Source organism: Paraphaeosphaeria sporulosa, assembly GCF_001642045.1.
Source record: "Paraphaeosphaeria sporulosa strain AP3s5-JAC2a unplaced genomic scaffold CC84scaffold_14, whole genome shotgun sequence".
Lineage (NCBI taxonomy): Eukaryota > Fungi > Ascomycota > Dothideomycetes > Pleosporales > Didymosphaeriaceae > Paraphaeosphaeria > Paraphaeosphaeria sporulosa.
Genome location: NW_017253373.1, coordinates 807,318 through 829,725, shown reverse-complemented (window position 1 = coordinate 829,725; position 22,408 = coordinate 807,318). Strand labels below are relative to the sequence as shown.

The 22,408-nt window shown below is 53.8% G+C and overlaps 6 protein-coding genes across 6 annotated transcripts; 2 read left to right on the top strand and 4 right to left on the bottom strand.

Moving 5' to 3' along the window:
- Window positions 1-1,835: 1,835 nt before the first annotated feature.
- On the bottom strand, window positions 1,836-3,363 carry CC84DRAFT_1222840 (uncharacterized protein; the record flags this gene model as incomplete). Its single annotated transcript, XM_018183427.1, has 4 exons — window positions 1,836-2,107; window positions 2,158-2,721; window positions 2,776-3,305; window positions 3,353-3,363. 4 exons carry the CDS (start codon window positions 3,361-3,363, stop codon window positions 1,836-1,838), a joined length of 1,377 nt encoding a protein of 458 aa, XP_018030205.1.
- Window positions 3,364-5,247: 1,884 nt separating this feature from the next.
- On the top strand, window positions 5,248-6,311 carry CC84DRAFT_1181292 (uncharacterized protein; the record flags this gene model as incomplete). The annotated part of the gene is made up of 3 exons (XM_018180545.1): window positions 5,248-5,664; window positions 5,733-5,874; window positions 6,049-6,311. The coding sequence occupies 3 exons, from the start codon at window positions 5,248-5,250 to the stop codon at window positions 6,309-6,311; spliced, it is 822 nt and encodes a 273-aa protein (XP_018030204.1).
- A 1,082-nt stretch (window positions 6,312-7,393) lies between these two features.
- On the bottom strand, window positions 7,394-7,933 carry CC84DRAFT_1181291 (uncharacterized protein; the record flags this gene model as incomplete). The annotated part of the gene is made up of 2 exons (XM_018180544.1): window positions 7,394-7,758; window positions 7,807-7,933. 2 exons carry the CDS (start codon window positions 7,931-7,933, stop codon window positions 7,394-7,396), a joined length of 492 nt encoding a protein of 163 aa, XP_018030203.1.
- Window positions 7,934-9,580: 1,647 nt separating this feature from the next.
- On the bottom strand, window positions 9,581-10,522 carry CC84DRAFT_1222839 (uncharacterized protein; the record flags this gene model as incomplete). The annotated part of the gene is made up of 3 exons (XM_018183426.1): window positions 9,581-10,132; window positions 10,182-10,267; window positions 10,321-10,522. The coding sequence occupies 3 exons, from the start codon at window positions 10,520-10,522 to the stop codon at window positions 9,581-9,583; spliced, it is 840 nt and encodes a 279-aa protein (XP_018030202.1).
- A 5,492-nt stretch (window positions 10,523-16,014) lies between these two features.
- CC84DRAFT_1181289 (uncharacterized protein) lies at window positions 16,015-16,593 on the bottom strand (the record flags this gene model as incomplete). The annotated part of the gene is made up of 1 exon (XM_018180543.1): window positions 16,015-16,593. The coding sequence occupies one exon, from the start codon at window positions 16,591-16,593 to the stop codon at window positions 16,015-16,017; it is 579 nt and encodes a 192-aa protein (XP_018030201.1).
- A 3,892-nt stretch (window positions 16,594-20,485) lies between these two features.
- CC84DRAFT_1222837 (uncharacterized protein) lies at window positions 20,486-21,721 on the top strand (the record flags this gene model as incomplete). The annotated part of the gene is made up of 1 exon (XM_018183425.1): window positions 20,486-21,721. One exon carries the CDS (start codon window positions 20,486-20,488, stop codon window positions 21,719-21,721), a length of 1,236 nt encoding a protein of 411 aa, XP_018030200.1.
- Between the last annotated feature and the right edge of the window lie 687 nt (window positions 21,722-22,408).

Sequence of the window (22,408 nt, the reverse complement as noted above, 5' to 3'; positions counted from 1 at the left end):
CTTCCTGACCCACCCTTACTCCAGCATATGTCTTTGTATTCTGGTACAGCTCTACTGCTGTCAAGTGAGCTATATTTCTACAATTATCATCGCAAATAGACAGAACAGTGCACTACAGAACTCATACCGCAATAGACATGATGATGTGTAAGGTGGGTTAGGCTGACGATTGTGTACCCAGCGTTTGCGGTGACGGTAAAACGATGTTGGTTAGGAGGGAAGACGCTCCAAGTGTCTTGTCCGAGCGCGATCGGCCATGAGTTGGCCTCACCATAGGCAGGGTGGCGAGGTCGACGGGGGGTGTGGCTCCCGACGTGACGCGCCGTGGACGGACGAGTATCTTGACGTAGCCGGTGAGAAGGGCAGGAGTGAGACGTTGGGCGGGGGCATGTAGGGGCATACTTTGGTCCTGCTGCGAGGGAAAACCGGCGGTGGGTCATCAAGCGGCGGCCAGGCGCTTTCCCCATAGGCGCTTGAAGACGCTGGTTCTGCGCCAACAAAATAGTGTGAGCGTGCTGCTGAGAACGAAGAGCATGAGCGACGCCTCTGCAAGTCTCGACCGACGGACACATGTGTTGAGTGGATTACATAGGTTGCGGGATTTTGCCATCGGATGAATCGCCAATGGCCACAGTTAGCATCGTGGGTGCGCTCCTGGAGAAGCCCTGGCTCTAGCCCAGCCCGCTGAGCGGCAAGGGTTTAGGCGGCGAATTGCGGTATTAGCGGGGTCGGTGGCGTTGCTGTGGGCGGGCGCTAGCATGGGAGAGGGGAGGCCAAGGAAGGAAGAAACCGATCGTGGTCGATGCCACTGGTTTGAGCTGTTCGTACAAGCGCCATGAAGACATTTTCGGAAGCGCGCTCCTATAGCGCTTGATTTCTGCTGGTATTGCGTTGACGGTAAAGCGTTGGAGGCGCAGGCATTTTCGCCGAGGCCGGTAGTGCATGCCGTGCTCGAGAAGAACGCTGCGCAACTCAGGCACTCTGATCTTGCAGCGCTCGAAGCCGTCGTCTTCTTGGCGCTCTTCGCTGAGACGATCCTCGTCGCCTTCCTCGCATGTGCGTTGCAAGTGTGAGGGCTCGTGCCATCAGAGAGGACTTGTCCACCCCGAGGAACCAACCATGTGTCCTAGCCACGGGCCGCGCCCGTAGCGCTTGGGGCGGAGCCGCGCCCGCCATCGCTGACTCGTCGCACGCTGCAACGGGCAATTTTGCCATGCTTTGGAGGCTGGGAAAACGTGGGCGTGGGCCTTGATGCAGGTTCTCCACGCAAGGGTCTCGATCGCTCGGGGCGGATGCGCCAGCCCGTGCGACGCGGGGTGGAAAGCGCTGTGCGCCTGGCAAAAAAAAAAAAAGAAAAAGAAAAAGCGCTGCATGTTGCTAGAGAAGACAAGGGACTGGCGCCAGTGACAGAAACGACCGTGTGGTGGTGTAGGCAGCGGGCAGTTCCACGTCGCTCCTTTGCCCTGCGGCATCTCGCGGCGAAGCGCGCCGGCCATGATGACATACTCACGCACTAGGCCTCGAGCAGCAAGGCGCCTTCTCATGGCGCTCAGCTTGGCTCCTCACGTAGAACGGCCAACGTCACATGCGGCTCTGCAACACTGATGATGCGTTCAAAGGTTGGGAAACGGTTCTGATCGGTCGCTATTTGTCCCAAATCTTCAGCGTTTTCGAGCTGAGCCAACGCTCAAAAAAGGTCGAAAAACCGGTCCACGATCCACGACTTTCGTGGTTGCCGAGTTGGGAAGGTTGACGCTAAACTGCTTCCGGGTCGGCCAGCGTCCTACCACACTTGCCTGTCGCCCGCCGCCCTTGTATCAGCGACGAGCGCGGACCTACCACATCCTCCTCTGGTTCTTGATCTTCCTTATCCTCTCCAGCAACCTCTCTTCCTCTTCGCGCTTCCGCGCCCGTCTCCGCTCGCGCTCAATGTCCATCTGTTCCTGATCCTCCATCTGTTCCTGCTGCCTCCTGACGAAGTCGGCCATCTCTTCATCCTCGAACACGTGCCTTACCGAGCCTATCCACACCGCGTGGCCGCGCCGCCATGATTCGTCGATCGAGGACTCGGTTTGGGCAGCCTCCGGACGGGCCTCGCGGGACGTCGCTGCTGAGCATCAGCGCCGTCATCTTCTCGGCGGGCCTCACGAAACGCACCCACTACACCTTTGCGAGGATGCGGGGTAGCCGCCCGTCCCCTGCGTTGCTCCTTCCTCGGCAATATCTCGTTCGCATCGTCGCTCGCATTTCGCTCGAGTTCAGCGCGGAACTTGGCCCACCATTCTTCTGTCGTGTCATCACGCGAGTCGGCTTCAACTTCCAAACGAGCGCAGGGATGGTCTTCGTGGGCAGGATCGCTTGGGTCGTGGTCAAGGAGCCCATAGGAGAGCGGGGGAGAAAGAGATGGTGAGGCTGAGGGATGTGGGCGACGGGACGAAGAGGGCGTGCAGGCGGGGGGATGCTCTGCGGTGGTGGATGGACCAACCTCATGCTGCTCGTCAACATCCGCGTTGAGTCCAGAATCAGCACCTGTATCGTCAACACCCGAAACCCATCCAGCATCGGCAGCCATCGCCTCGTCGAGTCTCTTTTCGTTCTTGCATCCCCGTGGACGACCACGCTGCCTGGAACGTTCGGTGGTAATGGAAGCAACCGTGTCACCAGAGACATGCTTCTCAACATGGAGATTCTCCGATGGGCCAGCAACTACGCCGCCAGCGTCTGTCATATGTCAAGCCGAATGCCCCGCCCGCTGTCTTGTTAACGGCGACTTACCTGGCTGCCCTAACTCGGTCCAATCGGCTGGGGCCTCGGACTCGACGGTGGCAATCTCCTTGTCGCGAGGTGCCCTGCTTTTGTAGCCAGCCGGACGGCCGCGTTTCTTGTTCTTGGACCCCAGCGGGCGGCCACGCTTCTTCGGAATGGCGATCGCGGCAGCGGGACTTGCAAGTTCACTCATGGAATGTGCCTCGTGCTCGCGACGGGTAGTGCCCTGGGCGTGAAAATCACCGTCGAGGGCAGTTTCGGTGCCTCCGTCATCCAGAGGGCGCGGATGATGCGCTTCGTTCAAGACTGCAACTTCGAAAGGCACACCTTCCATCCACGGGGAGTGGATGTCCATTTCAGATGTCTCGTGGATGTGACGAATCTGCGCTCGTGTCGGACCAGCGATCCGAGACTGCGCCTGAACCTGCGCTCGCATTTGACCAGCCATCTCAGGGGCCCGCGCTTGCAGCTGACTGCCGACCTCCCTACCGACATATTCGGTGATTCGAAGCAGGAGGCGGCCCTGATCCTCAGACATCCTGTCGTATGATCAGCAGCGTGTTTGCCCCTTTCCGGCCGGGCTTACCATGTGTCCATTGTAATTCTTCGCAAGGTCTCGGGTGTCAAGGGCGAGCCGTCGCTTACTTTCCGTAGCTGCTGACGTCTTCGAAATAGTAGTAGTATGCTGGCGGTTGATGTACCCAATGTGCGCTGCTGGTGTCCGTGCGGGAAGGGCTTACCCTAAAGGTCAAGGTGCAGCCAGAGCAACGCCTTCGGTCTCTTTCAGTAGGGCCAGACGCCCCATCTCACGAGTTTGGTTGCAAGTGTAGTCATCTTCTTGTGGAAATGGATAGCTTTATTGCCCTCGGAGTATGTGAGGGCGAAGCACGGAATCCCGCGGGGTAGCTGAGCGAAGCCCTAGACATGCGGCCACTCCTTGGTAAAGTATCGCAAGCATCTGGACGTACCCTCTACATGTTTTGAACGTGAGTTTTCGCGTTGCATGGAGTAACTTGGTAAGCCTGGCGGCAGACCAAGGGCTCGAGCGACGATCACGTGACACCGCTCCGCATCAGTGATGGAACGTATTGACATCCCTGCACCGCCGCAGGAAACCTCGTGACCATGGCGAGCCGTGGTTAAGCATCTCAAAAGAGCGGAGCATTGGTTGCATGATCCGCTTGGGCGATTGGACCCGGTCTTGTTGACCTGTCCGGACATTTCGCTGACGCCAGGGAGAGCACCATGTACACAAACAAGCTTTTTTTCTTGCTGCTCTGTCTTGTTTGTGCAACCTCGCTTTCGAGCAAGATCCAATCAAGGCCAAAACCATGCTCAGCTCTACCCCTCGCTCGCAGCTTGCGGACTCGCCGATTTCTTCTTCGTGGTTGAGGTAAGATAGGGGTCATCATGCTCCAAATCTAAATCGTCCATAACTATGTCAGGATACCGCAAGTACTCAGCCAGGAGTAACAAGTGTCCCAAATATCTCTCGAGGTTCTGAGGCGCCTCGTGGAGGATGAAATGGTGGGCGACTCAGCAAACTGCTGGGGCGGGGCCAGGTGGTGCTTCTCATCGGGCAACGACGAGTGCTCAAACCAGCCGTGTATCTCCTTTGGTTTCCACGGTGCTGCCTCTCCTCTATATACGACTCGGATGCATTGTTGGGCTGACAGTGTGCATCTAACGGCGGTATGAGAATAAGACGTACTGATGCGGATTTCTTTGCAGCCGGATCACGAACACGCGAACCCAGATGGGCGCACCACGCACGCGCGCGCAGAAAGCATCGGGCCTGCAGTGAGCCAAGAATCACCATCTGATTGGATTACCCAGTTGATAACACTGTGCATGCCGTTGCGCGCTGTGTAGAATTCTAGACGGTTCCTAGCGACACAGCCCATCTCGAGAGGGAAACTATTCACCCACCCGAGAAGGAACAACCTATCTGCTCGAGCTTGCCAAGATTGCCGTCAAAAATGGGACCGTTGCCGTCAATGGGACATCGTACAGCCCCCGCGTCGTATACACTCGCCAAGTCACATACTCTGCCCCCCGCCACTCCAAAAATGCCCACCGTCAAATCTACCATCGAAGGGCCGCCACCGTGCGTTTATCAAGGATGGGGCGGTTAAACACCCGAATCCAGAAAGGAGACCAAGACCTCCTCAAAGCCTTGCATGGAGAGATGCTACCGCTTGCGGTCAGCAACAGCGGCGCCAGGTGCAACGCGCATTTGCTCGTTGGGCACCTGACAGACGATGGTTCTAATTCCATCCAAAAGGTCGTGGATACGGAGTTGCAAAAGACGCAGGCACAAGTCAGCAGGTGGCGATGTATTCAGCATATGTATTGGTTTAGCAATGCGTCTTCAGCCAGGTCCTTGTCTTTGCTTAATATGTCGCGCGCAATAGTATCCAACCTTTTTAGCCTAGCAATGTCAAGTATTTGTTTCGTCACCGAGCTGAATAAACTTGCCCGATGCCGACCCAGCTGGAACAACACCGGGCCGCGCCCTTTGCGTCTCGACCACAACGCTTCAATGATAGACGAAGCGGACCGTTCGCAATAGACGGGAACTGTTACAGGTGGATGCTGGCCCAGCTACCTGTACCTCTCCATCCTCATGCCGATACTGGCACTGCGAAGACGGACCCTGGCGAGGCTGCTGATACGCCTACTGATATGGGCGGAACACCTATCCAGAGCTTCCCGACGGAGGGCAGCACTTTTCTAACCGAGATCATCCCTCCCAAGCGCCGCATTACGCCGCTACGGGACATACCCCCGTCCAAGTTTCCGTCAAAATGCAAAGGCGCAGACAGCCCTCGTCATGCCAGCTTCCAACTTGGAGGGGCCGCTGGAAGTCGTCTTTCCAAGACACCAGACTTGTTTCACGTATCTTTGAATGGTGATAAGATGCGAACCGCTATGAAGGACGATAGGAGATACCACGACCTCACTAGAGCCATACGCAAGCATTGCCACAAGCTTGCCAACCCCACCATAGCTCAGGAACAGCGGCTACTGAAGCTGGGTCACTCCATAATTGCTATGCACTAGAACGTCCAGAAATAAGCGTGGGAGCAATTGGAGGATACTACCAAGGTGCGTCTCTAGGCCTGGAAGTGTAAGGAGGTAGAGATGTATCTCATGCTATTGAGGTAAGCCAAAGCCGAAACCTCTTGGCTATATCGTAGGCCCCTATTAGAATTGCTTGCTCTGCAGCCAGAGCAGAGATACATGATGATCATCAGGACTATCTGCACACCTTCAATTTAGACTTTGAGTTTGCCAGACCGCGCACAGATGACTTAAATATTAATTGCGTAAGCGATTTATGCATCAACAAAACCCTCATCGCTCCTGATACAAGCATGGGGGATTATCAAATCGTCTCGTTGACCTACGCTAATGGAGACTACTATCCGTTTTTGAAGTCTGTCGCTGAGCAACGCGACGTCGATTGTCATGTTACTACATGTCTACCAAAACCGAATTGGCCCTCGGAGATTGCGAACGGTCGACTAGTGCGCATACGGTGATGCTACAGAGCACATTAGGACAGCGATAGGGGAGGGGATCAAGTTTGCAATAAGACAGGCATGATGTGCACGACTGCGCCGTCTGTAAACTGACCCGTCACATGGGAAGCTAATAGGAGCGCGCTCCTATGCAATTCCAGCCAGGAAAATAGGCTTACTGGTGGTTTTTGGTCTGCACGATGCTGACAACAGACGTGATGGGGTTCTTCTCATCTCTAACCTCGGTTGATCGCTCGATCGGGAAAGGCCGCCGCGAACACCATCTTTTCAACGACGCAAACGCCGCCCTCGCGGACCCTGAATTCTATTTCGTGTTGGATATCCTGGCTGACCCTTCTAGTTTTCATAGGGTTCCTGTGAACGCTCTGCCTCAATCAGCAATACCCACGCCATTTCCAAACCATCCCCGGACCCGCTTTTCTATCGCCTGCATCGGGGAGTGGCACAACACTTTCCTGTGCAACCCATGACACTGCCATCCCTAGCGCCGGTGAGAAGTCCAGGGACTGGTCCGGTCAGCGTAGGTAGGTACAACAACATATATTCATGGCTTGAAATCTAGCCCAAGAAAGATCTCCCATTCTACTGCAATCTTAAGGTGAACAAAAGTCCAGCCTGAAGTCAATCGGTACAAGCCATTGGGATAGAGGCTTGATCGAACGACCTTCCATATTACCCGTCCGTCCCATCCCATCTCAGCCGCCTCGCATGTTCCTGGAGCTTTGCTTGACCTCTCCTCATGTCGCAAACCCCTCGACGATTTGCGCGACTGGGGTCTTCTGCTCTCGTCCGGTCGACTTGGCAGAACCAGCCAGTGCGCCAGATCACCTACGAAATACCACCTGTCCGCACAGCGCACTCGCTATCGTGGCGTCTTCTCTAGCAATTATATCACGCGCGGTCAAGTCGGCCACTCGAGAACACAGTTGAAGCGGCTCTACACGAACTTGGCAACCATCTATATGGCCCTCTGGCTTCCCGGTTTCGCTCTGTCAGACATATAAGCAGATTGAACGTCCTTGTAAGTATTAGGCCTGACTGCGTGGATATTGTATTCATGCATTAGGTAATGGCGTTGACTTTTACGCATTTCTGGCCATTTCGCCGCCTGTTAATCTGCCCTCTGAAGGCGAACGCGCCGCATCACTGACGCTTGCACTTGGTCTGAAGAAAATTATGCTTCCCAGCGCTGGTTGCTGAACGAAGTAAATCATTGCTACCGCGGGGTCGCCTAATCCTGCCCATACCACTCCTTGCCACCCTACATACGTGTCAAACCATGGAGATGAAATGAAGAGGACGCTCGCGGGAGCTGATGATCGAGCGATGGCCGGGGCTGCGAGGGAGATTTCGTGAGTAGGTACCGATGATATGGACACTGGTTGGCGCTCTACCATGACCGATGCCTGCTCTCGCTTACCTGTGGCCTCCGCTAAGATGCGAAACCCTATATTGGTATGTACGGTGCACATAGGAGATATTGTGTCGTTCTTACCTCGGTCGTCAATTGAATGCTTGGTCCAGAAATTATTCCACGAGGGCACGGCGGAGGCGGGATAAGACGCACGATGGTCCATGGCACTTGCCCAGAACCAGCCCCTAGCGACCTGGCGCCTGACCATCTTTCCTAAATGTGGCCAGAACCAGAACCACCATCCCAAAGACTCCAACACGAATACTTCATGTGCCTCGCGCCATCCAGTGGCCAGCTGGGCCTAGCCGCATCGCACCGCAGCGAGACCTCGCCGCTGCTTTCCGCAGACCGTCAATATCTCACCTCTTTAATAAAGGTACGGGTCGTTCTTAACTACAATTAAACACAGCAGCAGCGTTACAATGCGTTGTACAGACTGGAGAGCCGTCTAGATAGACCTGCTAGAATCCCGACCTCAATCTACTACAGAAAGCTTCAACGCGGCGTCAGTCAGGTACTCTGGCTCATCTCCTTCCGCTAGACGATGCCTGCCCCTGATTCTCCACTGTAGTGAACCTGAAGGCCTCGGATGGTGAACCTGGAAAACTCACAGGATTTCAGTACGCCATCATACAAGGCTTCTCTTTTCTGTCCGCGGACCTAGCCATCCATAGCATATTCAGCGCTAGCTGCCAACCTGGTCCGTTTCGAATCGGTGCAGTGAGTATTAAAACGTCCTTCCTTCTTCAAGACTTGGGCCTCCTGAAGGATCTTCAGTAGTCCACTCGCGCTGACACTAGAGAACTCATGTCGACTTGGGTGTGTGCAGGGTCGCGCTACGCCTACTGGAACATCGCAGGTGGTTGCGAATCTCGTATATTCAAGGTCGAAATGCTTTTGGCTCATAATTCTGCTAAACCTCGACCCGAATGTAACAAATTCACACCTGGATCTCCCTGCATCGTGTTAGTCTATCTCGACTTGCCAAGTGCCGCAGGAACGATTACTCTCGGCCTTTTTTGTCGCTGTTCCTGTCTGGGATGTGTAATACGATATGCCCAAGACCCTTCGCCGCCAGCTGCCCGGTGGCCTTGCCATCCGCACACCTTGACGAGGTTACCTCGCTGGCTGTCGAAGCCACATTCGATCCCAGCATCGACGTGCTCGCGCCCGTGCAGGCGCTCTGGCACTGAAACGCGCACAAGCCACGATTGTGGAATCGGCAGAGCGGTTCGTACATATTTCGGGCGCGCTGTCATGTGCAAGATCTATCTTCTAAAGTGCAGTTTTGGGGGTCAATGGATAAACGGAGTGAATACAAAGGTAGTTGAATTGGCGTGCCCAGCTCGCCCACTCACGCGGAGAGAATGCAAGGCTCAACACCATCTCTTCAGCTTCGAGACAGATCACCTCTTCACAAAATCGAGACTGCACAATCCAGCCGGCATCACATGTAGTGTACTGTTGCAGCTTTCAAGAGTTTTGTTAATCCCTGGTGACTGTGTACAAGCGTCATGAGGACGGCCCGGAGGCTCTGATGATGATAAGCAAAGCATCGACAAATGCAGCCACCCCACTCGCATTGCCCTTGACCGTCTCCCTATGTCATTGGCTCGAAAACGGAAAAGCCCTCTCTCCCGAGCTACCACATATTCTGCCCGATCTGTGCTGACCTTCCTGTGTCTACGATATCCACTCTTATACACGCCAAGAGGAGACATACAGTTTGCCCAGCGCCACGCGCCTTACCCATCTACTCAATGTTGCTTGGAATCTCTCTTCTCCCTCCTCTCGTACTCCGATTCAGGACAGACGAGCTTTCGCTGAAGTCCTCCCAATCGCTTTCCCCTGGCTCTTAGATCCTTAGTTCGCCGAGGACGGTGCGCTTGCGCGGAGCACGCGGTATCCTTGGTGAAGCTGGCGTGGGCGTGCCCGAGCAAAGCATTCGCCTTGTGGAATACGGTCGAAGGGCTGCTGCGCGCGAGGAATCCTTGCTCGGCAACGAGCTGCTAGTCTGCCCCTCGCCCAGTCGCGGATCGGCTCTGGAGCTACCTGGCACAACGGGTGCAGGTCCGCCGCCGGATGCAAGGCGCATCGGCAGATGCTGACTTGGTTCGCCTGCGGCACGAGACGTGCTTACGCTGGGTAGTGGGAAGCGGTCGTCGGTCTGCCGGTGGATCGTTCGATGGCGACACTTGGCCGCCTTTCGAGCGCGACGAAGTCCTAGTGTCTTCTCCGCATTCATGACGTCCTGCGGTAGCCAGTCCTGGCCGTGTGGTCCGCTTCTACCGTTGACGCTGCTGAGCCGTCCGTTGCGAGCTTGTTGTACCGCAGCCACCACTGTCGCCCAGGAGATGTCTGCTGCGTATGCGGATATGCGCGCGAGATAACGAACAAACTTGGGGTCCTTGGAGTACGCATTAGATATGATATGGCCAGTGGCTGTTTGCACCTACGACAAGGCTAGTGTAGCCAAATTGATCCCCTAGATCCTCAGTCTCGAGTTTCCAGTCACATCGTCGAAGTCGTTGGAGAAGCGAATCTCCGTGGGTCAGCAAAGAAGGCACAGCATGTACTTGCAATAGGACAACGTACATAGCGGGGAGCTTTTCGCCAGACTTCCAAACACCACCTTTTGGGCCGCAGAGGTGCGGATCTCGCGAAACGCGTCCTGCGTACCATGGTCCTGGATCGCCGTATCCCACTCTTCGAGTATCGCGCTGATAGGTGGGCGGCCCCATTTGGGCGTGGCAAGAAGGTCGACGTTCGCGATTGCGAGGATTCGATAGTTCTCCATTGCGAACTACTGAGTGTGCGAGTGCTGGAAGCAGAAGCAGCGAAGGGAAAGTCGTTGCCACCATGGGGGATTGCGCACGCAACACGTGACGCGTTTGTGCTTAGTTTTCAAAGTGAATGGTGAACTCTGAGACGCGTCGACACATGCCAAACTCATTCACCTAGTCCTGATAAGATTGAACCATACTTCACGCTGGGTTTAAGAAAGTTTCGCAGTACAGTTTGTTCGATGAAAGTATTCACATCAAACGGCCATGACGGATTTCCCGGTGCAAGCTGCACTCTTCTCGACAAAGTGATGGTGAATGCTTGAAGCCTCACAGGCTGAGAGCCACTTCAGGCAGATACGATGTGGTCTCCCTAGCATATCACACCGCCTGCGGCGTAAAAGCTATAGTTGACTCGTCGCGTTTCACCTTGCCGTGCGCCACACGGTAATGTCCCCGCTTCTCGAACGAGACAACATGCACCGTGAGGCTTCATGTCTTGCCTTTGCATCTCGTGTGCCCAAGCTAGGGAGCAGCGTGGTGGTGATGATTTGGCTTGACAGGCGTGAGAGGGGTTCGCAAGGCGGAGCTGGGAGGGCAGCGTAGCACCGGAAACCGCTGTACAAAGCTTCCTTTGCCACAACCGACTTTCGGGACTAGGTCGGATACGCGTCGTACATGATAGTCCAAATGTAGGGGCGTATACGTTGTAGACTTGGTGCCCGTCGCCGACAATGTGCTGTTCTCAGCTCGTGAACGTTTGAGTCTCAGGTTGAGAAAGGATTTTTGCCAAAGGAAGAGATGCTCCCTATGAAGCTGTTCCGCATCGGCTTGTTGTTTGTAGGGTCTTTCCCGGGGCTCACATGCAGGCGTGCATTCGGAGAGCAAGAGCTTCCTGCCCAATCTGAGTATACGTCGAGGGCTCGACCAAGAAGGTGCGTCGTTGAGTCAGAAGACGTTGATAATATCCTGGATGATCCCCATGGATTTCAAATCTTGCCGACGGTTCTGCCATAGCGTCGTCTGGTGTTAAGCCCGCCCGCAGGAGCAGCGCTAGTGTCTAGGTCCGTTCTTTGCCGTTGCTTTTAGGTCGTTCTGAAGCCGCTCCAGACGAGAGCTTGCTCGAAAGCGTTTTCTGCAGTCTTCTCCGCCTGCCCTATTTTGTGGTACTGAACGGAAGTCGGCGGTAATAGGCGCTTTGAGATTTCGGAGACTGGACAGGCTTGCTCCTAGCGCTGCAGACGAGGCCGGCGTCCGGACGACTGCCGTGTCTGCACCCTTCTTCCTTTTTCATAAACAGCCACCTTATTCCATCCCTACCATCTGCCTGTAGAGTCGAGACAATCTCTCGGCGCACCTTCGAGTGTTCTAAGTAGTTTGCAACTATCATTTCGGTAGGAGAACCAAGAGAGAATAATCGAGGTAAGAGAGGCATCGATGGGCTTGGGGTCCCAGTGGCAGCAATGGCGAATCTCGGGTATTTGACAAGTCGGGACAGTTGCCAAAAAAACGCCGTAGTTTCCCAAGAACCTCTTCCTGCGTTGCTCGTGCGTTCATTGTCCGCATTTGCAACAGTACCAAAACCAATCTTGATATCCGCACCCGCAATTTCCTCAGCCTCGAATGTCTGATCCGTGCGACGATCAGCAGCCCCGCAGATTGTCATCTGGGAACCAGCAGGTTGAGGGAAGCGATCGAAGGTGGAGTCAGACGATCCCGCTTCCAAGTGGGAGACCTTTGTCGCCCAGGTTTGGAAGCCGTCTCTGCCGGGCATGCTGCATCTCACAACCATACATGAACAGGTCATGGTGATTCATTTCTACCTGTGCTGATTAGGAAGGATCATGCCGGGATTGGCGGGAGAGGGCTGATTGCACGTGGACGATGAAGAGGTGAAGCAGGACAAAGTACCCGCCGGCGCGATTGTACGTGACCCCTACAAGGCGGAGCTAAGCGAGCGCGCGTATCACCGCCAGCTCAACCTGAGACGTTTCGTCAGCAATGAGATCTCTGATCGCCTTCTCAGCGCTCTCTCAGTAACTGCAACGAAGGAAACGAGGCTTACCCATTGTCCCATATTAGACGTGAGAAAACACCCCATCCAAAGGAATATACTACGCGCGGAGCCAAAGTACAAGCCAGTGATTTCTTGCTCCACATTCCTTGGACGCTCACCATGCAGGCCAAATCCAAATTCGGCGACTGTGCGTAACCGGGTTCTTCACACCGGGAGCAACGGAACCACGACGCTGTGATGGAAGAGGCGCATGCAGAAACGCCAGGAAAGATTCTCACCCGTGAAGCGTGCAAGGCTGTCCCGGGACTTGGATCGCGGACGAGGATACTTTGGCCGCCAGGGCGTGCTACGGCACAGGTGTCGTGAAAGCCATATGTGCAAGGCTCCTTCACGACAGGGATGGCAACGATATGGGCATGACTGCGCGTACTGTCGCGCGGCTGTGAGGCATCCGCCCGACATGAACGAGGATGTGGTCAATCTGGTCCCCGGGCCCAAACGCGTTGTATCACACAGCTGCCGTAGAACTGACCGCCATGACCCACGCACAATATGGATCGTGCAGCGACTGACGGGGGCGCGATGCGGACGAAGCGTCTGGGATGTAGCGTTACCGTAGTTGAGCTAGTCATACATCTCTCGAGGCCTTCTCATCGTGCGAACGCTCGCTTGGGCAACACATCGTCAGGTGCAAAGTAAGTAAGAGCTTGGATGATTTTCGCGAGGAGTTTCGCTCAGGAACTGTTGCAACAAGCCGTTAAATATGACAGGACTGCCCCACCATCTGATTGTTCTAATCGGGCGGATCTCTCACCTGGGTGCCTCATCACGTCCCATTTACTAGCTGCTCTACGGTACCTGTGCCTTGTGTAGATGCCATCCACGTGGGAGACATTCAAGAGGTGCTCGCGAGTGTGTGACCCGCCCGCGAGGGCAGAGGGGTCTGGCGGTGAGAGCATACATACTTATATCCAGGACCTTCACCAATGTCTCAGCAGATCACGTACATGATCAATCATACGCTGCTATTGCGAGCACCAATCGCTCACAAAAACAGTTGCATCGATCCGCCGCGCTCAGGAGCTGCCCGTTAGCTGCAATGGCACTGACACCGAATGTTTCGGTGGCATGCGACTTGTTGCAAACGAAGAGTTCAGTACATCCATCCATTCAAATACGACACCGAGCCTTATATAAAGTGAGTTGCATCTCTTGAAATCATCTTATCAAATCGGATAATGTGACGTGAAACGCCATTGGGCAGCTCCTCTGCGGAGCTCCCTTGTATGCTCGGGGAGCTTCCTGTACGTATATGGCTAGTTCTACGCTTAGACCTGGCAATATCTCTATATATATGGAGCGTGGGAGCTCTCTCCCACACTCCAGTGATAATACTATAGATCACCCTGAACTGCTTGCCAAGCTCCCTCCAACAGATAATGCTCTCCAGTTCTGGGCTACATCTCGAAAACCACCGTTCCCAACAACCCCAACGCAATCTCCCAAGATTCACTGTCCGGCGTCTTCAATGCACTCGAGAAATTGCCCCGGACGGTACGAGAAACGAGAGCGAACCGAACCCGAAAGCGACTCCAAGCGCTGGAAAAGGCACATAGATTATCGAATGGATTAGGCGCGATCTACCAGTGCATGGATGCGGTTCTGAATGAAGCGTCCTTGGACGTGGAGTGCTACCGAGACGACCAGCAGAAATCGCATGTAACGGAAGTTGGAGTCAGTCTACTCCTCGGCATCGCTTTCCAAAAGGTCGCAAGCAAGAGGTACTTCCACTTTGTTCTGGAAGAGATGCTCAGCTGTGTAAGCCCACGTGTGCCAGCGACAGAAAAACAATTTGTGCATGGGAAGAGGGTTGTGCTTCCGACGAGTATAGTTTTCAGAGTCACATGGCGATTAATTCATGCGTCGACCGCACGAAAATTGCCCCAGGATCCTAGGAACATATATACAGAAGAAGACCTTTCTATGTCCGAGCTGACGAGGCTGTGTGAAACACCATCAATGAAAGAAACCTTGAACGCGACGCCAATGAGTCAGAGGTATGGGCCTCGCATATTGGTATTGCGAAAAACCATGCTGCGATAGCTGTGGGAGTTTTTCCAGGTGAAATTCAAGCCGGGATCGAACCGAGCAAGCTCATGGTCTATGTTTAGATGTTCAAGCTCCAAACAAATGATATCGGAGCCTTCATGTCTGGCTTCAAAGTGTAAGTGCCATCGCGTTGTCACTTACTAGCTTTGCCCCTTAGCATCTTGTATCCATCTCACCACCTGTTATTTTGCTACGGTTTCTCAAGTATAGTACCTAAAAGGGCTGTGGGTCTGGTCCCGGCGCTGTCGCTGTTTTGCAGACGTCCGTATGGATGCTATCCATCCGCCCTCGCAATTATGCTCCGAAGTGATCCACGACCTATCTCTGGCCGAGAATATGTTGTAAAGATGCTGCAAACTTGGCGCCACAGCGCCCTAGCGAATCTGAATTGTGTGGTTGGCCGGACATGTGGATGGATTGGGGCAATCGCTTGAAGTCAAACATTTGCATCTTCGATATCTGCGGAACATCGAGCAGATGTTGGCCGAGCGGGGCACGATGGCGAAAAGTAAAGGAACGCGCCTCCGGCCTACGGCCACCTCCCTGTTTGCAGTAGCATCCGCACCAGCGCCATTTTTATCATTAGTGGGGTGATTCCGTGGACTGTCGGGAGTAACGATCACGTCCATTCAAATAGGCAATGCATTGGTTAGCCAGCTTGCCTCAAACAAATCAGTATTGACACCAATCGCCCCTCGTTGTGTAGGAGAATGCAGCAATAGACCCTTATCCCCGTCCCTGCCCATTTGTACGTATAATGGTAGTGACGAGGTGAGGCTCAAGCGCATGTTGGAAAACTGTGCTGGGAGAAGACATCACGGCAACAATGTCCTGCCATTGATCTACTGTTCCACCACAGACAAATATTAAGCGCACGCAAAAGATTAACGGCTGAGAAGCGCCACGTTTGTTTCACTTCCTTTATTAAACCTCCCGACGATATTACGTCGCATTCGATGCCCTAATCACTGTCTGGAGTGAGATGCTCAGACTGCCCGATCAGGACGTCTGCGAGCCGATGCAGCAGATCTAGGAGCTCGATGTCGCTGGAGCTCCCAGCGTGAGCTCTAGAAAGAAATCCCTCGTTCCATGGAGGTCCACCAATACTCTACATCGCGCAATGTTGTCCCGAGGGGGACACAGCTGAAAGCAGGCGAGCATAGAAGAGAGCGGTAACGGACTGCTGGAAACTTGAAATTAGCAGCAGCATGTCAAGAGCGATGGTGCACACTTGTCACGTACATCTGTTCCCCTATATTCCACTGCAATACCATTGCGCACGTCAAAACCATTTACAGCCAGTCGGGGTGCTGCCCTCCACGTCACTGTTCTCCTTGTGTCTGTATCGACACAGGAACCTCGTCTGTGGAACGCGGAGCATCATCCACGCGGTGTCGCAGGTCCGGCACCATCAGTGGTCTGTGGGTTCTGGCAGGGCGCAACCCCGGTGCTGGCCTCGTGGATGGCGTTGTCGACCCCCCTTGGGTTCCGGTCTTCGCTTTCCTGGTTAGGTGTCTGGACTGGCTGGCGAGGTTCGCAGCCCGCGCCCGACACCAGCGGCGCTGCCAGGGTGTGTGGGCTGGAGCTTTGCGGTCCACGCTTGCGCTTCATCCCCGCCCCATGCACCTCGAGCTCTTCATCCGGGTCCAGGGTGCTCTCCGTGCTCGGCGAGTAGACCTCGGTGGTTCTGCACAGCCACGCGCGGCTCCCAGCGTTGGCTGTGACACGCACTTCTTCTGGCGTATGGGAGGTGCGCGATTCAGCAGCAACGGCACCATAGAGGTCGAATCGACGCTCTTGGCGCATCTGCTCCAAGCGCAGTGCCTCTGTGACTCTCTGGTAAAAGGCGAGATTGAAGTGGGGAGGCTTCGGGTATTGCGGGACGCGATCAGGGCGGCCCAGAGGGCGATGCCACGTCGAATAGTGGTCGACCTCGGGCCCGTTGCTCTCGGGCGTCATGCTTGCGGTGTTGAGTACGTTGTAGGGTTGCGACAACCAGGTTCAGTGATGGCCTGTTTGGGAAACCGCACTCGCGGTGTCACGTGCTGCCGTGCGCGCCAAGGCCGATTGCCTTCACCGTGGGTGCCTTGCTAGCCGTCACCGTCAGCGTAAAATCAAAACCGGTGTCGATTTAGCGGCCAGTACGTACAAGAGCATTGTCCCACCCTGTCGGTATTGATGCGTAGCCTTGTGCGACGACAACCCGGAGCATCGGCCAGTGCTGAAGTGCCGGAGCACGAGTTCTCTCGCGCCAACGCTGGCTGAAGGGTTACTGTGGACGAAGCACTTTCGCAACCTTCCCTTGACCAACATACGGCTCCCTCCGAGGTTAGCAATCCTCAAGCACCAGCTTGTGGCTCTCAGTCTTCCGATGGTGGGCCCTCCCCGAGTCGAGCACCGCCAACGCAGGCCTTGAACGTCTCCCAGAGCGGGCCCACGAGCCGGAGGATACGGAAGATAAGGAAAATCCGAAGCGACTGAGACGCTAGCTAGCTCGCGAAGGGCGCGGTCTTCATAGTTTAGATCGGATCAGCCTTGCCTACATCGTCTCGTCTCCTCTCCTGGACCCTGTATCCTGGTTTGGATCGGCTTCTCGTTCGGACCCTCTGCCTTTTTCGCGTTATCCTTGCTCTCAAGGGGAGCAGCTTATTTCCCGGGCTCAGGGAATTTAGATCCGCTCTTCAACCTCTTATCTTGGCACGGTTATCCGATACTTGTCTGGACACATTTCAGCCCTCCGAGGCGGGCACCAAGTCACACGTGAGCAGGCCCAAAGCATCTCTGCTATCTGCGCCTTCGGTATGCGTTCATCAACTGACAAGACTGAAGAGGTCCCTTTTTTTCTCCAACTCGGCAACCTTCGAACACAAGCATGGGTACTTATGGCTCCTGCAGTAGGTTTCCCCTTTTGATTCCTGACATCTTACGTCTCTTTTCAAGGGCAATTTATGCCTGGGGTTGCATGGTGCATACACAACCGAATCATTTTCATTGTTCGATACCCATGCCTGCTTTAGACGGCTTTTGATACCCTCTTTCCCTTTGCAGTACCCCGCTCTTCATTTCAACGGCGTTCTATATCCCTGGGAATGGTATAGGCTTGATTTTCAAGATGTGGTCCACATCGCACAACTTCAAAGCTTTGCATCTGCGTCTTGATCATGTTCATCTGCGCCGTGACTAAACTTGACGTAGTGCGTTCATCCTTCTTAGGTCTCGGTGCCCAGATATAGGTGCACCTGCGTCGACCTCAAAGGCAGATGTTGCTGCCTTCGAGGAAGGCCCACCGCACGATCCAAGGCTGACGTGCAGTCGCGGCTGCGGCGTCCATGGCAAGAGGGAACCCGCGGAACTGTGTCACGAGCGGCTCTATCCGCATCTTTCGAGCGCATTGCTCCAAGTTCAATGCTGACACGTCCAGGGAAACCTTCCTCGACCTTCTTACGGAGTTGTACTGGCAGTTTTGAACCCATCCTACGGGTCTATGACAAAAACATCACCCGGGTCCGAATTGCCATGCAGCATGCTCCTGTAGCTCTCATACGGCCCCCATACGACAGGTGCCATCTCTACAAAACCCCAGCACCCTTTCAAACAAACAGACGTGCGAACCACTCCCGACGCATGCACCTCGCTCGGGGACTAATCTTCATACTGTTGCAGTTCCACCACGCTTGATCTATACATCGCCCCTGGTACTGCCTATCCTACCGCTGATATCTATTGGGGGTGTTTGCCTGCAAAATTACCCGCTGCTGAAGTAATCTTTCCTCCGATCTTCGTAAAGAGTCCACATTGCGACTTCTGTCCAAGGAACCACCTCGCATGTATGGGCCGATCGAGCTTGCCTGGCAGCCCAGTCCCATTACAGCAAGTACTAACTGCTCAGAGGATAGGAATCATGATTGCACTAGCCTTTAGGTGTCCTCCGTCACGCATGCAACGATCCGACTTGTCACCACAAGTCTACAGGCCCCATTGCCACGTGCACTCTTGCACCGCACCTTACATCGATTCGAATCCACACCCTCCCTCTGACCCCCCGCATCTACCATATTGATGCACGCCCGGGGTATGCTGATAGAATGGTGTTGAGCTAACCATGCATTCTAAACCTGCCTATCGGCGTTGGGCGGTCTCACCAAGATGACGAACGGGCCATGTGAAGCTAATTGAGCAGACGAGATTGAAGCAACGGAAGCTGCTTACCTCTTCAGGTATGCTGTCGTTGGTAGAGGAGACGGTATCGGCCCGTGTGAAAGGGTCGCGAGCGCATCTCCATTCTTCAAGTGTAAAAGGGACCGAATCGTTGTCGTCAGCTGCGCTTACCTAATTTTCCCACCGTCACAAAGTAAATCTCCCCTGCCAGTGTTTGTGTTTCCACCATTAGTTCCACTTCCCTTTTAATAGCTGCCGTGAATGTTCCTGAGCTGTGGCCATCGACAGATCGTGATTGGTCCCTGTGGTCTATACCATTTCGCTTCTATTATAAACCTATTCTGAAAGCGAGAAAATTTGGCAAGCGTTCAGTAAACGACGTCGTAGACTTGGTGCTCTGGTACAAGGGCTTCTCTCATTTCGGTCAATCTTGCGACAAGGGTCCATGGTGTCTTGTCCGTCTAGTCAACTGCACGACTCTCTAGAGAAAGCGGAAGCCGTGAAACTGGTGTTGCTTGCCATACTTCCGTTCTACGATACAGCTTTGTCGACGAGAGCCCACGACGGAGTTGGTTATGGTGCTTGATAGTGTTCTCACCTTCCCCCTGTAAACGCAAGAGCGCGACTAGCGCCATGATCTATCAAATCTCGACAAATATCCGTAACAGAAATTAAAGGCGCTGCTGGAAGTAGTACATGAATCGGAAGTCAATGCGTTCCACATAATGCATGTATCCGATAAGCGAGCCAGCAATACGATCACGCTCGATCACAGTTGTGTTATTCGTGATTGCCTATTCTTAATTAGATGATTGTCCCGTCTCAGAAGTTGGTCGAAATGTCCAGTGTTGTTGAAACACCCGCAATCCTTTCAGAGACTTGTCTCATTTGCAAGCAACTTGCACTTCACGTCAGGTTCAAGACAACAGTTGTAACAAACGCGGCGATAAAGCTTATAAGCAGTGTCGCTTCGCTAGTGTCAACTCGCAGTTGTATTGTATCTCCTCACCACTATTAAATGTGCAGCACCCTTTGGAGACGAATATTGTGGAAGCTTATACAGTCACGCTGCGACGCTCATCTCATTACTCATGTCCCGTCTCCGCAACCATCGCACCTACCCTGCTATAGGTAATGAACCAGAGCTCACCCCTCAACGTCTTGAAGCGAAATTTGAAATCCTTGAGCAATAACTTGTCGAGATTGGATGCTCGATCCACCGCTTCCATGCCCACCCACCTGGCCAGGGCGCCGCCGCTGCCATATACCTCTCACGACTTTAGCTGCACTCATCAAGGAGCCAGGGTGCCGGGCCTACGCCATAAGCAGTACTGAACATTATGCAGTATCGCTCGAGTACGCACGCATCACAAGATCAATCCCTCTTGTTCTTTCACTGGCAAGGGTCGATCTTTGTGAAGACAATGGGTACTTTGTTTGGAACATTACCTATACACGGGTGCCTTTGTTTTAAACCATACCTATATACACAATGGCGCTATACTTGGCAACTCGAATAGGAGTGCTCCACCTTTATATACCACTCTCGAAACACGGATAACAACCCAGATCCAACAGTAAAATCAACTATAGTACCTCCAGAAACTTCACCATCTTAAGATCGGAGGTATCGTCCATCCCGTATTCCCTGCGACGATCGTGCCAAATTCAGAAAACAGAAAGCAGCGCCACGATGGTCCAGACCAGGGCAGCGTGGAATGCGGAGCAGCAGTCAAAGTCGGGCGATGATGCCATGGTAGATGGCGACCTGTACGTGGTGGTCAGTCAAGAGATTGATACGCAATTGGAGCGTCTCAACAATCTTCGAGACGAGGTATCGTCGCGTGGCGACTGGGATGATGAGTCTCTCGACACGATGAGTTTAACGGGAGATGCCATTGCCGATGAGCTTAAGCGCTTGCACGACCAGGTCGATCGCATCGGAAAGGTACCAGTCTGGCGCTCGCGGCAATACATTACACTTGATGACGCTAGAGACGAGTCTTCCTCCATTGAGGAGTTTCTTAAGCAGGAGCGTGTTGGCCGACATGCTGCGCATCTGCGATCACTTCTACCACCAGGATGGCGCAATGATTCACTCAGCACTTACAGCGCCGCAGGCAATACCGGTGGCGGACCAGATGATGACCCCCTCAAGGATCTCAATAAAGCCATGCATGACCTCGGCCTGAAGTCAGGAACCGCGCCCGGCATCTGGAAGACGAAGGCACAAGTTTCGGAAGCCCACTTGAAGTCACTAGTGGACACGTTCGACGACTTGCAGAAGTATATCGACCACAAAACGTCTGGCCTTCCGCAGGCTATTGCCTTGGACGCCGAGTTTTCCAAGGGCAAGGCACAGTACGCCCACATCCCTTGGCAGGTCGCCGCTGTCAGCATTCCCCCATCCGACCCAGGGACGATTGTCTCAGCATATTGGAAGTACAGCACGGTCCAAGCAAAGACGGTCAAAGCTGAGGCCAATGCTGTAGATGACGAAAAGATGAAGACATGGTTGCTGCAACAGGCCAAGACGTCTGAACGCCCAGATTATCAACATAGGATGGTTACGGGCTTGACAGCGAACGGGTTCAAAGCAGCGCTACACGCCAAGGGTGTGGACGAGCGGGCGCTGCTTGTCACTTGGGGGACTACCAGTGCGGATGTTGTCGCTTTTGCCAAAATTTGGGCGGGTTGCGATGATCTTCTTGTTCAATCAGCGGACCTACAGTGGAGAAGAATTAAAAAGCTGGATTTGTCCCAGCTGGTCAAGAGGACAACCAATCTGGGTAGTCTTTCCCTCCAGCAAGTGTACAGGGCCCTGTTTCCCGATCGAGATGGGTTGGACTGGCACGACGCTCTGGCTGATGCTACCGCTACCGCGCAAATAGCCTACCATATCTACGAGAACCGAGACAGCTGGTTGTAGCACCTCATCCTATCTTCTTCGGCGGCCTACAAGCCTGTGCTATAGCTACGAACGTTCGATGTATCCCTGTTAGCGAGCCAAAGTCGAGCTTCTACATCTGCTAGTCAATTGGTGAAGTCGCTTCACCTTCCGTCGATCCATTGTCCAAGATACCAAGACACTTACCTCCCTCATGTTGATGCCATAGAATATCCACTAGCTGTTGACTACTGTTGCCTAAGTTTCCTTAAAGAATGATACTGGTCTTTCTGTAATAATGGTGCAAATAAACTTCTCGTACAATGACTATCTGCGCTATTCCCCAAATCAATGCGGATACTGTGAAGACATTTCCAACTGCCCATTGCAAAAATTATCCTTTTGCTTGATCTTGTTGAACTTTGGAATGATACGTCGTGCAACAAGTTTGCAGGATCGACATTGAGCACATGTACCGCTCTGGCCAACTGACAAGATACAGCACGGAATTGAAAAGATAAGGCTTGCCTATTTAGCTTGCTTCACCGCCACGGAGTGTGATGCTTTGGTGACTGGGGGAAGAAACTCAGCCCTCGCAGGTGTGAACGCACACTGAGAGATGTTTGGCCGACCAAGGCGATTGGCAAGATGTAGTATATGTTGAACCCTGAGCTCATGTAGAGCAGTTTGCTTTGTATCCAGGTCTCAAGCTGGCGCGGCCAGACCGAA